The 13556-nt window shown below is 51.2% G+C and overlaps 1 protein-coding gene across 1 annotated transcript in view; it reads right to left on the bottom strand.

Annotated features, from left to right (window-relative positions):
* LOC138296324 (G-protein coupled receptor family C group 6 member A-like) overlaps positions 1-13556 on the bottom strand; it is a 149622-nt gene that overhangs the window by 104802 nt on the left and 31264 nt on the right. The window contains exon 2 of the mRNA XM_069235363.1: positions 8294-8594. Within this exon, the coding sequence (XP_069091464.1) occupies positions 8294-8594 (301 nt within the window). The remainder of the gene's footprint in view (positions 1-8293; positions 8595-13556) is intronic.

The raw sequence follows: 13556 nt of genomic DNA, 5'->3' as shown, positions 1-13556 counted from the left end.
ACAGGGCAAGCACCGCTGAAAAGTGCAAGCACCACCAAGGCAAGCACCGCTGAACAGGGCAAGGACCGCCAAGGCAAGCACCGCTGAACAGGGCAAGGACCGCCAAGGCAAGCACCGCTGAAAAGGGCAAGGACCGCCAAGGCAAGCACCGCTGAACAGGGCAAGCACCGCTGAACAGGGCAAGGACCGCCAAGGTAAGCACCGCTGAACAGGGCAAGCACCGCTGAACAGAGCAAGCACCGTCAACTCAAGCACCGCTAGCCCATGAGCGGCAGGGGCAGTGACGCAAGAGGGGCTGTCACGGGGTGAGTGATGCACTCTGGGCACCAGTCCCCCTCCAGAACCAGTGGAGACCTGCTCCACTCCGTCTGTCCTGCACAGGATGAAGCACTCTGGGCACCAGTCCCCCTCCAGAACCAGTGGAGACATGCATCCACTCCGTCTGTCCTGCACAGGATGAAGCACTCTGGGCACCAGTCCCCCTCCAGAACCAGTGGAGACTGTTATCCACTTGAGAGACTGTGGCTTTGCACTCCCCAGGATGGTACAGTGGGCAAACCACCCACTGTAGAGACTTGAGAGACTGTGGCTTTGCACTCCCCAGGATAAAGCAGTGGGCAAACCACCCACTGTAGAGATTTGAGAGACTGTAGCTTTCCACTCCCCAGGATGGTACAGTGGGCAAACCACCTACTGTAGAGACTTGAGAGACTGTGGCTTTGCACTCCCCAGGATGGTACAGTGGGCAAACCACCCACTGTAGTGACTTGAGAAACTGTGGCTTTGCACTCCCCAGGATGGTAGAGTGGGCAACCCACCCACTGTAGAGACTTGAGAGACTGTGGCTTTGCACTCCCCAGGATGGTACAGTGGGCAAACCACCCACTGTAGAGACTTGAGAGACTGTGGCTTTGCACTCCCCAGGATAAAGCAGTGGGCAAACCACCCACTGTAGAGACTTGAGAGACTGTGGCTTTGCACTCCCCAGGATGGTACAGTGGGCAAACCACCCACTGTAGAGATTTGAGAGACTGTGGCTTTGCACTCCCCAGGATAAAGCAGTGGGCAAACCACCCACTGGAGAGACTTGAGAGACTGTGGCTTTGCACTCCCCAGGATACATCAATGGGCATGGAGCCCCCTCGTGGATCTGGCGTCGTGCACTCATCCGGCTGAGGTGCCCCCCCCCTTCCCATCCCCCTGAGGTGCCTGTTGTATTTCTATCTGATGCCCCTGCAATGTTCTCTCCGTCATGTTCGTGTATCTTGTGTGGGCCTCGCCCATGCAATTTGGGCCCAGTGGTCCACGGACTATGAATAGTGCAATACCTGGACTACTATTCGTGGTGTATATTTTGTTAATAGTGTACATATGTATATATTTGCTTACTCTATTTTGATATATTACAATGGTTCCACTCATTTCCTTTTGTCTTTGCATTCTTCCAGGGGGGTTGGGGGTGTTACTGTAATGTTTGGATATGCATTGGTGTGTGTGTTGTAGTGGGTGAGGGTGAGGGTGGGGGTGTTGCGTGTGTGTGTGTCCCTGTATTTTGCCTCCCCCTCCCATGTGTTGTAGGTGCAGTACTCACCGTGGTCTTCGCCGCCGGCGTTGGTGCTCCTGGTACAGGAGCAGGAAGACTAGTGCAGGAAGAATATGGAGTTCCGGCTCCATGGTGTTGTCGTTCCTCATGCAGTGTGTAGAGGTGAGCGTTTTCACTTTGAAATGGCTGTTTCCGACGTGTTTTTATCCGTGGTGAATCCGCCCCGGAAAAGGTGGTGGATTGGCCTGTCATAATAGTGTGGGCGGTACATTGTCTCCCGCCTATCTGTTGGCGGTGACCGCCAAGCTGTTTGTTTGTACCGCCGTGGCGGTCTAAGTGTTAAAATGGCTGTCTTTGTTGGCGGTTTCCACCACGGTCGTAATTCCAATATTTTTACCACTGGCCTCTTGGCGGTCTTACTGCCGCTTTAACACCGTCTGCCAGGGTTGTAATGACCACCAAAGTGTCTTAAGTCCTTAAAAAGCAAATAAAGGGGGTGATTCTGACTCTGACGGGCGGCGGAGGCCGCCCGCCAGAGTTCCCCCCTCCAAAATACCGCTCCGCGGTCGAAAGACCGCTGAGGGTATTTTGGGTTTTGCACTGGGCTGGCGGGCGACCGCCAAAAGGCCGCCCGCCAGCCCAGTGCAAAACACCCTTCCCACGCTGAGCCGGCGGAGTGGGAAGGTGCGACGGGTGCAGTGGCACCCGTCGCGAATTTCACTGTCTGCAATGCAGACAGTGAAATTCTTTGTGGGGCCCTCTTACGGGGGCCCCACGACACCCCATACCGCCATCCTGTTCCTGGCGGCAGAGCCGCCAGGAACAGGATGGCGGTATGGGGTGTCAGAATCCCCATGGCGGCGCAGCGAGCTGCGCCGCCATGGCGGATTCTTTTGGGCAGCGGAAAACCGGCGTGAGACTGCCGGTTTTCCACTACTGACCGCGGCCAAACCGCAGCGATCAGAATGCCCTGCGGGGCACCGCCAGCCTGTTGGCGGTGCTCCCGCCAACCCTGGCCCCGGCGGTCCATGACCGCCGGGGTCAGAATGACCCCCAAAGTCTCTTTCAAGCACAAAGTACCTGGTTTGGAGTGGAAAATCTCCGCAGAGGGCCGCAGAGGAGGAGATGCGCGGAAAAATGGTGTGTGTGTCGGTTATGTCCCTTCACACATGGACTTGCGTCATTATTTTCCACTCGTGGAGACGTGCGTCATTCTACGGGAAGAAAAATGGTGTGTGCCTCGCTTACGTCCTTTCACACACGGACTTGCGTCGTTATTTTTCACTTGGGGAAGACGTGCGTCGTTTTCCGGCATGCGGACCGTCTCCTTCTGTGGGTTGCGGGATTACCAGATGTCCCAGGGTCTGTGCGTGGAATTCTTGGCTTGTTATCCGGCTGCCCATCGTTCCGGGGAGCTGTGCGTGGAATTTTCTTCCTCACGGCAGGCGTCGCGTCGATTTCCTCTCTGGAAGTTGAGCGACGTTGTCCAGGCGGGGCCATGCGTCGAAGTTCCGGTTGCACCGCAGGCGTCGTGTCGAGCGGCGTCTTTCCGGATCGGCGGGCGGTGAATTTCTCACCGCGGAGCAAGCTGTGCATCACATTTTTCGGAGCACACGGAGTCCAGTTGAAAAAGAGAAGTCTTTTTGGTCCTGAGACTTCAGGGAACAGGAGGCAAGCTCTAACCAAGTCCTTGGAGAGCACTTTTGCAGCCAGACAAGTGTTCAGCAAGGCAGCAGGCCAACAGCAAAACAGCAGTCCTTTGTAGAAAGCAGACAGGTGAGTCCTTTGAGCAGCCAGGCAGTTCTTCTAGCCAGGATGTAGTTTCTGGTTCAGGTTTCTTCTCCAGCAAGTGTCTGATGAGGTAAGGCAGAGGCCCTGTTTTATACTAAGTTGTGCCTTTGAAGTGGCGGTGACTTCAAAGAGTGGCTAAGAAGTACACCAGGTCCCCTTTCATTTCAATCCTGTCTGCCAGGGTCCCAGTAGGGGGTGTGGCAGTCCTTTGTGTGAGAGCAGGCCCTCCACCCTCCCAGCCCAGGAAGACCCATTCAAAATGCAAATGTATGCAAGTGAGGCTGAGTACCTTGTGTTTGGGGTGTGTCTGAGTGAATGCACAAGGAGCTGTCAACTAAACCCAGCCAGACGTGGATTGTAAGGCACAGAAAGATTTAAGTGCAAAGAAATGCTCACTTTCTAAAAGTGGCATTTCTAGAATAGTAATATTAAATCCAACTTCACCAGTCAGCAGGATTTTGTATTACCATTCTGGCCATACTAAATATGACCTTCCTGCTCCTTTCAGATCAGCAGCTACCACTTCAATAATGTATGAGGGCAGCCCCAATGTTAGCCTATGAAGGGAGCAGGCCTCACAGTTGTGTAAAAACAAATATTACGAGTTTTACACTACCAGGACATGTAAACTACACAGGTACATTTCCTGCCTTTTACTCACACAGCAACGTGCTCTAGGGGTTACCTAGGGCACACATTAGCGGTGACTTACATGTAGAAAAAGGGGAGTTTTAGGCTTGGCAAGTACTTTTAAATGCCAAGCCGGAGTGGCAGTGAAACTGCACACCCAGGCCTTGCAATGGCAGGCCTGAGAGAAGGTTAAGGGGCTACTTAAGTGGGTGGCACAGCCAGTGCTGCAGACCCACTAGTAGCATTTAATCTACAGGCCCTGGGCACATACAGTGCACATTACTAGGGACTTATAGTTAAATGAAATAGTCCAATTGGGTATGATCCAATGTTACCATGTTTTAAGGGAGAGAGCATGTGCACTTTAGCACTGGTTAGCAGTGGTAAAGTGTGCAGAGTCTAAAAACCAGCAAAAATGTGGTCAGAAAAAGAGAAGGAGGAAGGCAAAATGTCTGGGGATAACCCTGCAGAAGGGCCAATTCCAACATACCTCATGTGAAGTTAAAAGACCTGCGATTTTAGGTTTAACATGAGTTACTAATGTTAAACATGTGTATGAGTCTCCTGGTCTTTGCTTCCTCCCATCATCATGTCAATTGAACAAGTGATATAACTTGTGATAAGTCCAGAACCAACGCACTTTCCCTTCCATTCCTTCAGCAAGTGATATTCACTAATTCTTCCAGCTTTGTGGGCACAGTGTGCCATCTACAACAGAATAACAGACTACCTGTAAGCAGGCAGTTTTTTATCTCCTGCTCTTGAATGAAGATCCTTTTGTCAGCAGTAGGAGTTCTGCCGTGGGGAGGGTTGTTCCGGTATGCACTTGTTTGTGGTCTGTCCCAGAACTGTTTGTTGTCCACAGACTCTTGAGGACTATCTGCAGTTCAGTGGCAGACATTGCCAAAAAAGAGCTATGTCACGACCTGCACTGACATACAACTTGGATAAACAAAATGGGCAATAGGCGAGACCTAATGCCTTTGGCAATGCTTGTGTAAAAAGGTGGCACTGACACGCGGTATAGTCGCACATCCTTTTTAGGTTTCACCTGAGTGCACGTGCTTGCTAAATCTTTTTCAAAGAAAAAAAATAATCTCAAACTGGGCTTACAACCCTGCTCTTACTTACCTGAACTTACCATTTGTTCATTCCAATGTCGATCTCATTTACTTGCTTCTCATTGGCCAGCATCTCATCTCACATCATCTGCTTTCAGTCTCTGTTCTGCTTTTGCCATGGATGCCATCGACTGGCGTCGGACCAAGTGCAGTTTCTGGTCATTCGTTATTTGCTGATGGCCAGTGTCCTTCCACACAGGTAGTTAACCTTCTCGAGTAGCGGATAGCACACTAAAGTGCCCTCAGACCCACTTCATCACTCTGCAGTCTGATTGCTGTTACTACCAGTCATGATGCTGAACACTCCTCGTTCCGCTGATGGAAAGTGACCGCACCTGCCCATGCTAATACTCCCACCTTCTCACTGAACTGCAGCAGGGCCGCCACAGCACACTACAGGATACCGATTACTGTGATGGCCCCTTTTAAAAAACATAAGGGCATATTTTTGAGCCCCTAGCGCCACAGGAACGCCACTTTGCATCATGCTCCAGTGGCGCTAATATTTACAAGAAGGCGTAATGCCCCTTTTTGTGGCGTTACACCTCCTTGTAAATATGGGCCCCTCCGACACAGTTATCTGCGTCAGAGGGGCATGCAATGAGTGTTGTTATGCGCATGCCACAGCAACACCCATTGCAATTTGATGCTACCTCGGATTTACAAGATTTCATAAACCTGAGGCAGTGCCAAAATCTAACGCCATCCCCATGGGTGACATTAGCAAGGCACAACGTACATTGTGCAGCACGCATTGAAAGAGCAAAATGACAGAAATTATTGTTTATGTGAGGGAAGGTGTCCCTTCCTGCACATAAACAATCATTTAAAAATTAAGCTTTGGCATTTCTGTGTGTGCTGCGTTCTGCAGTACACACAGAAGTGGCAATTCGCCATTAGTGATTGTTTATGTGCGGGAAGAGACACCTTCTCGCACATAAACAAACACACCCATCAACGCAGACATCATTGAACGATGGTGCAAGGATGGTTCAAGGATGCCTGTGTTGGTGCTGGGATCTAAATTTAGTGCCAGCGCAGGGGAAAACACAGGGGTGCTCATATTCACTTAAATACGATGCAGCCCTACATTGTGAAAATGACGTAGCGCAGTGCTGCCAATTTTGGCGCAGCATCGCACTCCGTCATTTTCCCATAAATATGGGCCATAGTCTTCTGCCCCGTCAGACTGATAACCTGAAAGTGATTGCTCTCAAATCATCTGTTAACTACCATTGTCATGAACTAAGCTCTGGTATTATGCCCCAGCCATGACATCATCCAGTCATTTTTTTAAATGCCAATTAACTACGAATGGTAGTCTACTAGCCACCATGAGGCACATTGTGCACCTTCACAAGAACACCAACCTACACACAACTTTTACTCCACTTGTAATATTGCCAAGTGCATTACATCGTCATTGCTTTTGTATTGCATCTACTATGCCTGACGTGTCTTTGAAGCGTGTAAAGTGATGCATATCCTTTTTTTTCTCTTTAGCCCAGTACAAAAGACCCAAAGTGAAACTCCTCACTGACACCCTCCCTGTAATTTCCCACTAATCTGCTTCAAGAAGGCCCTTGAGTTCTCAAATCGTGGGTGATAAATGAGTGCAGAGTTTTATTGAGAAATTAGGGGAGGTTTTCAGGCGCCAGGGTAACAGATTGCTTTAGCACATGGCGCCTGCCCGGCTACAGCAGGCCAGAGACCTTCAAGCTGCAGGCCCAACGGTGCCCGGCCTTGTTCATGAATCTATCAAATCTGGCAAGTGCAGCAAGCACACTGGCACTTGTTCATAGACGTCATTTAGAGGTCGCCAGGGGTCGCAGCTGCCACCCCTGGCTTGCCCCTTGCGACCCCTGCAATTGCCTTTGAGACCCCTGGCTTCAGAGGTGGCAAACAGCTCGATTTGTGCTCCACTCTCCTTGTTTTCAGGCTTTTTTTTATTACACTAATAGTAAATAATAATATTACATTATTCACTATTAGTGTAATAAAACATTAATTACAGTTACCTGGAATATGACCTTCCCTAATAGCTGAGGTAAATAAAAAATTCTTTAAAATGTAAATTGTGTGCGTGCTTGCAAGTGAGTGTGTTTATGTGAGCGAGATTGTGCGTATGTGTGAATGCGTGTGTAGGGGTAAGCGTGTATGTGTGAGTAAAAGGGAAGGGAAGGTCAAAGGGCGTGTGATGTCACTTTACCCCACGCCTGGCATTTTGTTGAATTGACCTCAATGCTTGATATCGTTTTTTGCATCTAAATTGTCTGTTATGTCCTGGATCGATGTGGAAATAAGGGTCTTGGAACAGGCTGTCACAGGACACTAATATACTATACTTAGTTGTAATACTTCATTGTAATCTCGCCGTCCTCTAAAATGTAAAGCCTTTTTTAAATTAAAAAAAACACATATTCTACGCGACGAGCACAATGCAGCATGAAGGGTAAGCTACTTCTATGACATCGATCACTGAGCGTACATAAAATCACGCATGTGATATAACTTTTCTTAATGGAAGCACTTAGGCCCATATTTATACTTTTTGACGCACAACTGCGCCAACGCAGAGTATAAATATGCCCCTTAGATTTTAGCTCTGCTCATTTCCTCGAGTTTCCCCCTCCCTGCGATATTGGCTTCCTGAACGCAAGAGTGGGCGGAAGAATGAGTGATGGCACACGAATGTCTGCATAAAAATGGTAACAATTGGATTTATTTGCATTACACAGTCTGCACTAATGGGCTCTATAGTGCAGTGTTTGAAGTGTTACAGATTGTAATAGTTTTTAAAGTTTTGCCTGCACAGCGCTTCTAAAGTCTCTTGTATTTAAAAACAAGCATTGGCAAAGTCAATAGGTTTTGCCTACGCAAAATCTCAAAGCTTTGTCAGTGTGTTTTTTTACGTTGCAAAGCAGTTGAGCTGCTGTGGCACATATTGAAAAAACGCTATGATGCGGCCACCATTGACTGCGTCAGAGGGCTTTTTCTTTTTAAGATGTAAAATATATTGGCCAAGCCAATGGATTTCGCATAGACAAAACCTATTGGCTTTGCCAATGCTTGTTAGTCACCCCGACGGGGAACACTTTAAATTACAATTTAAATTAAGGATATTCCTGTAGCTTTCTCAATCAATGCTTACTTCGCGTCAGAGTACTGTCAAAGTATTAGAAATATAGGATAATGTGTACATACTAACCTGTGGTATTAATGACAGACTTAAAAGCCTAGAAACAGCTATTGATGTTTCCGAATAAGTGTCTCCAACAACAGCTTTCAGTACGGTTACATCGTTGGAGTTTCTGCACTCGGCAGTTATTTGATCAGAGGAACTGTTTTCCGCCATGTATCTCATAGCTCCTACAATGGCTTTGGAAACATCCGCACAAGTATCGTAAATTTCGTATCCCAACTTGATTTCTGGTAGCAGGGTGGAGTTGTTGATTTTTTCAATTGTGTACATCATTGCAAGAGCTTCTGTGAAGCCTCTAAGTTCCAGCCTGAAAAAAGTTTGGAAATAAAGCATAGAGTTACTTTTTGAGAAAGAAAGCAGAAGACCATTATTGCAACCAGCCTTTGATGGAGTCTAGTATTGGAGAACAATTTTAAACAAGCACTAGCACAACCAATATGCATTGCTTTTAGAATAACTGTGCCGTGCCACCTCGTGGGACGGACGAAGGAATTGCATAGCTGAAGGCTACATCGAGCCCAGGAACAACAGTGTGCTCCACACATCTGACGGACAGAGGTTAGTGTGCTGCCAGCATCCTCCCTCCCCACAAGGACCCAAAGGCTGCTCTCTGTGGTGCTGGTTGCTACTCGAGGAAGCAACTGCCCCCCCTTCGGCTCTGAGCAGTGGCACAGAGACTGGACATAGTACACTGTGGGGGTCCGCGGGAGCACCGCCAACAGGCTGGCGGTGCTCCTTTGGGCATTCTGACCGCGGCGGTACAGCCTGCGGCCAGAAACGGAAAGTCGGCGGTGTACCGCGGACTTTCCGCTGCCCATGGGAATCCTCCATGGCGGCGCAGCTTGCTGCGCCGCCATGGGGATTCCGACCCCCTCACCGCCATCCTGTTCCTGGCGGTTTCGACCGCCAGGAACAGGATGGCGGTGAGGGGTGTCGTGGGGCCCCTGGGGGCCCCTGCAGTGCCCATGCCAATGGCATGGGCACTGCAGGGGCCCCTGTAAGAGGGCCCCACTTTGAATTTCAGTGTCTGCTCAGCAGACACTGAAATTCGCGACGGGTGCTACTGCACCCGTCGCACACCTTCCACTCCGCCGGCTCCATTCGGAGCAGGCTTCATCGTGGAAGGGTGTTTCCCACTGGGCTGGCGGGCGGCCTTTTGGCGGTCGCCCGCCAGCCCAGTGGGAAACCCAGAATGACCGCCGCGGTCTTTTGACCGCGGTACGGTCTTCTGGCGGTCCCAGCTACCTCCGCCAGCCGGGGTCAGAATGACGCCCTGTGTGTCTCCTAAAGGCCTGGCGCAGAGAAAAACAAAATAAAGAAGGGAGAAAGGGGAAAGGAGAAGAGAATTTGTGAATAAAAAAAAAAGCTGAACTCACCCCCCAGACAGACCGCCAACGCGCTGCAACTAACTCAGGGTCAAATGCTTCAGTCACGCGTTGCCTCTTTTTAGCCCATTTGGCGGGCCCTGCTACAGCCGCACCACGTTCGGTGCCACTGACTCAGCAGATTAAGACACTATGGTGGTCATTACAACCTCGGCGGCCTTTTAACAAGACCGCCGAGGGACCGCCGTGCGGAAGACCGCCAGTAGTGGCGGTTTGCCACTCTGCGTATTATGACCGTTGGCTGCCCTCCGTCGTTTTCCCGACGGAGAGCCGCCAACAGCCATACGTGCGGGCGGCGGGGAAGTGGAGGTTGCTCCACCTCCACCGCCACGCCAACAGAACACCGCCCAGCTAATCACGTCCTGTGATTCTGCGCGGCGGTGTTCTGTTGGCGGTGTGGTGTCGCGGAACTGCCCCCATGGCTCCCGTCCCCTCCCGGCGGATCGACGGAACAGGTAAGTTGATCGTCCGTTAGGGGAAGGGGGTGGTGGGGTGTTGTGTGTTGTGTGGGTGCATGGGGGTGTGCGTCTGTGTATGTAGGGGGGTGTGAGTGCGTGTATGTCTGTAGGTATGTCTGTGTGGATGTGTGCGTGAATGTGTGAATGTGGGTTTACGTGTCTGACTGTGTGTGTGGATGTTGGCATGTATGTCGGTGTGTGTGCATGTATGTGTGTTGGTGGTGCCTGCGTGCGTGTTTGGTGTGTATGTGTAAGGTAATGTCGGGGTGGGGAGGGGGGCCCTGCCACCTTTGGGGGGTGGCAGGGGTGGTGGGGGGTGTAGGGGAGGGGGGTGGGGCAGACCCCTATCAGTGCCAGGGAAGGAATTCCCTGGCACTGATAGTGCTTACCGCCATGGATTTCATGGCAGTTCCTACCGCTGGAAATCCACGGCGGTAAGCCGGGTCACAATACCGGCGGCGGTATTGTGACGGCCGCCGGGCTGGAGACCCAGGTCTCCAGCCCAGTGGTCGTCTCCGCCCTGGTGGGCGGAACGGAGAAGCGGCGGATGACCATGGCGGTAACCGCCATGGTCATGATACTCAAAAAAAGACCGCAAGCCTGTTGGCGGTCTTACCGCCGCTTTAACACCGTCCACCAGGGTTGTAATGACCCCCTATTTTTGGTGCACCAGGGAAACAGAGGGTGCAGTCCAAAGATCCCTCAAGCTGCACTTTGGGGTCCATGAGCTCTGCTAACTGTTCAAGATGCTGCCCAACACAGGTGGTGATGATGATTTTGACATGGCAGTGGAAGCCCTCAATCGATACTTCGACCGTCAGTTCAACCCTGATTACGAGAGATTCAAGCTAAGACAAGCAAAGCAGACTGACACTGAGTTGGTAGACATTTTTACGCGTGACTGCACAAACTCGCGAGCACGTGCACAGGCCTCACCCAGAACGAGGAGATAAGGGCCCAGATAATCCAGGGGTGTCGCTCCAACCTACTGCGCAAGCTCATAGTATGACAACCAGGCATCTTGCTTGACAAAATCCTTATCCTGTCTCGCTCCCATGAGTTCCTTAACAGCGGGCAGAGAACATGGCAGCTGGCGTGGGGCGGTCCACATAGGTGCCAGAATCAACAAAACTGCCCCCTGTGAAGGAGGAACAAGTTGACCTCCTCCAAGGATGACAAAACACCCTGCAACTCCCTCGCCCCCAGAGACTGGGCGACAAGGGCTGCGGACACTGTGGTTTCGATCACAAGACACCGGGGGTGTGCCCGGGAAAGGAGAAGACCTGCTCCAAATGTGGGAAGCCGAACCATTTCGTCAAGGTCTTCTGAATGGGGCAGCCCAGGTCCGGAGTCACAGCACTGAGAAGAGCCAGAGTGCAACAAGTGGCACCTATCAAAGACACCGGAGCATCAGCCTCAGAAACGTGCCCAGGAGGTGCTTAGTACGAGGACGAAAAGAATGAAGACATCTTCATCATCTCATTTGTAGGGTGACCAGAGCAGAAACGGAGGCCACCGCCCATGTTCCCCCTATTACATCAAGTGTGCCCCAGTAAAAGCACTCATCGACACCTTCGTAAACGTCATGGACATGAAGCAATACAACAAGATGTCGCCCGCCGTGTTGCACCAAAATCTACACCAACGGGGGCCAAGACCCAATACCTTTGAGAAGGGCAATTAAGGTAGACATCAGCAGTAGCCGTCACTCGACAAGAGCGAGGTTCTACGTGGCCAATGGGAGAATGGGGGCCTTGCTGGGCTGCCACACGGCAGAGGACCTCAAGCTGGTCTTTTTCGCAAGACAAATACATGACTCCCACGAGGGGGCCGTCCCACGGCTCTTCAAAGGACTAGGCAAGCTCAAAAGCGAAGCAGTTCCAGCTGCATGTCAACCCCGCAATCAAGCCCACAACCTTGAGGAATCGGCGGGTACCATTAAATCTACGGCCTCTCGTAGAACGAGAACGATGGACTCTCAAAGAACAGGGAGTTATTGAAAAGGTCAAGGGCCCGATGTCCTGGGTGTTGCACTTTGTAATTGCCCCAAAGCCAATACAACCGGGGGCCATCCACCTGTGTGTGAACATGCAGCTGCTCAACAAGGCCATCAAGCGGGAGCGACACATCACCCCCACTATGGGCGACATAATTGCGGACATCAATGGAGCCCAGTGGTTCTCCAAGTTGGACCTGAACTCAGGGTATCACCAGCTGGAGTTACACCCCAAGAGTCACAATATCACAATTTTTTCCACACATGTGGGGCTCTGCCGCTACAAGCGGCTCAGCTGCGGGGTCTCCTCAGCCCCCAAAATATTCCAGAACACAATTAAAGATACCTTGTCTGTGCTGGTGGGTGTTATCAACCTTAGTGATGACATCCTCATCTTCTCCAAAACCCTGGAGGAACACCATCAGCGCCTGAGCTCCATGCTCCAAAGGATCTTTGATGCAGGCCTAACACTACATAACAAGTGCGCATTCTACCGTATTTCCGTCGAGTTTTTTGGGTACATTGTCTCGAGAGACGGACTGCAGGTCGACCCCAGAATAGTAAATGCCATCAAAGAAGTCTCAGTTTCCTGGAGTGTCACGGAAGTAAGGAGCTTCCTCAGCATGGCCATATACTGTGGGAGGTTCATTCCCCGGTTGGCCACCATGGTCGAACCTCTTCGGCAACTCCAGAGAGCTGACACCAAGTGGGAATTGGGCCCTGTGTCCGACAAAGCGTTCAAAGCCATAAAAGGGGCCCTGTTGGACAAGGTGACCATGGCCTATTTTCACCCGCAAAGGCAGACGGAAGTAGTGGTGGACGCCAGCCCTATCAGGCTTGGTGCGGTCTTGCTCCAGGAACAACGCCACCAAGAATGGGCCCCGTGGCCTATGTGAGTAGAGCACTTTCAGTGACGGAAGCCCGGTATGCCCAGATTGAGAGGGAGGCACTCGCCATTAGGTGGGCATGTCAACACTTTCATTTATATTTGTGCGGGCATGAATGTTGCGTGGCCACCGACCACAAGCCGCTGGTACCTCTCTTTGCAGTCACTGCCAGACTTGCCCCACCGAGGATCGAAAGGTGGGCGATGCTACTCCAGCCCTACAGATTTCAGGTCATCTACCGTCCGGTGGCTTACAACCCAGCAGACAATTTGTCCCGACACCCCCCAATGGCATCCCTGACCGAACCGGAAAGGGATGAAGAGCAGAAGATAGAGCACTTCGTGAGCATGGCGGTAAAGCTATCATGCCCACGGCCCTGATGGTGCCGGATATTGTTGATGCCTCCCAGGAGGTCACGATCATCTGCAAGGCCAAGGAAGCATTGGCAAATTGACAATGAAAGCTTTTCTTAGAAGGAGCAAGGCCCCTCGATCCTGAGGAGAGCAAGACAATGCAACTGGTCTGGAGGGTGAGGTCTGAACT

The sequence above is a fragment of the Pleurodeles waltl genome, chromosome 5, assembly GCF_031143425.1.
Source record: "Pleurodeles waltl isolate 20211129_DDA chromosome 5, aPleWal1.hap1.20221129, whole genome shotgun sequence".
NCBI classification, from domain to species: Eukaryota; Metazoa; Chordata; class Amphibia; order Caudata; family Salamandridae; genus Pleurodeles; species Pleurodeles waltl.
Note: the sequence above shows the minus strand (reverse complement) of the source record. Positions and strands in the feature narration are given on the sequence as shown.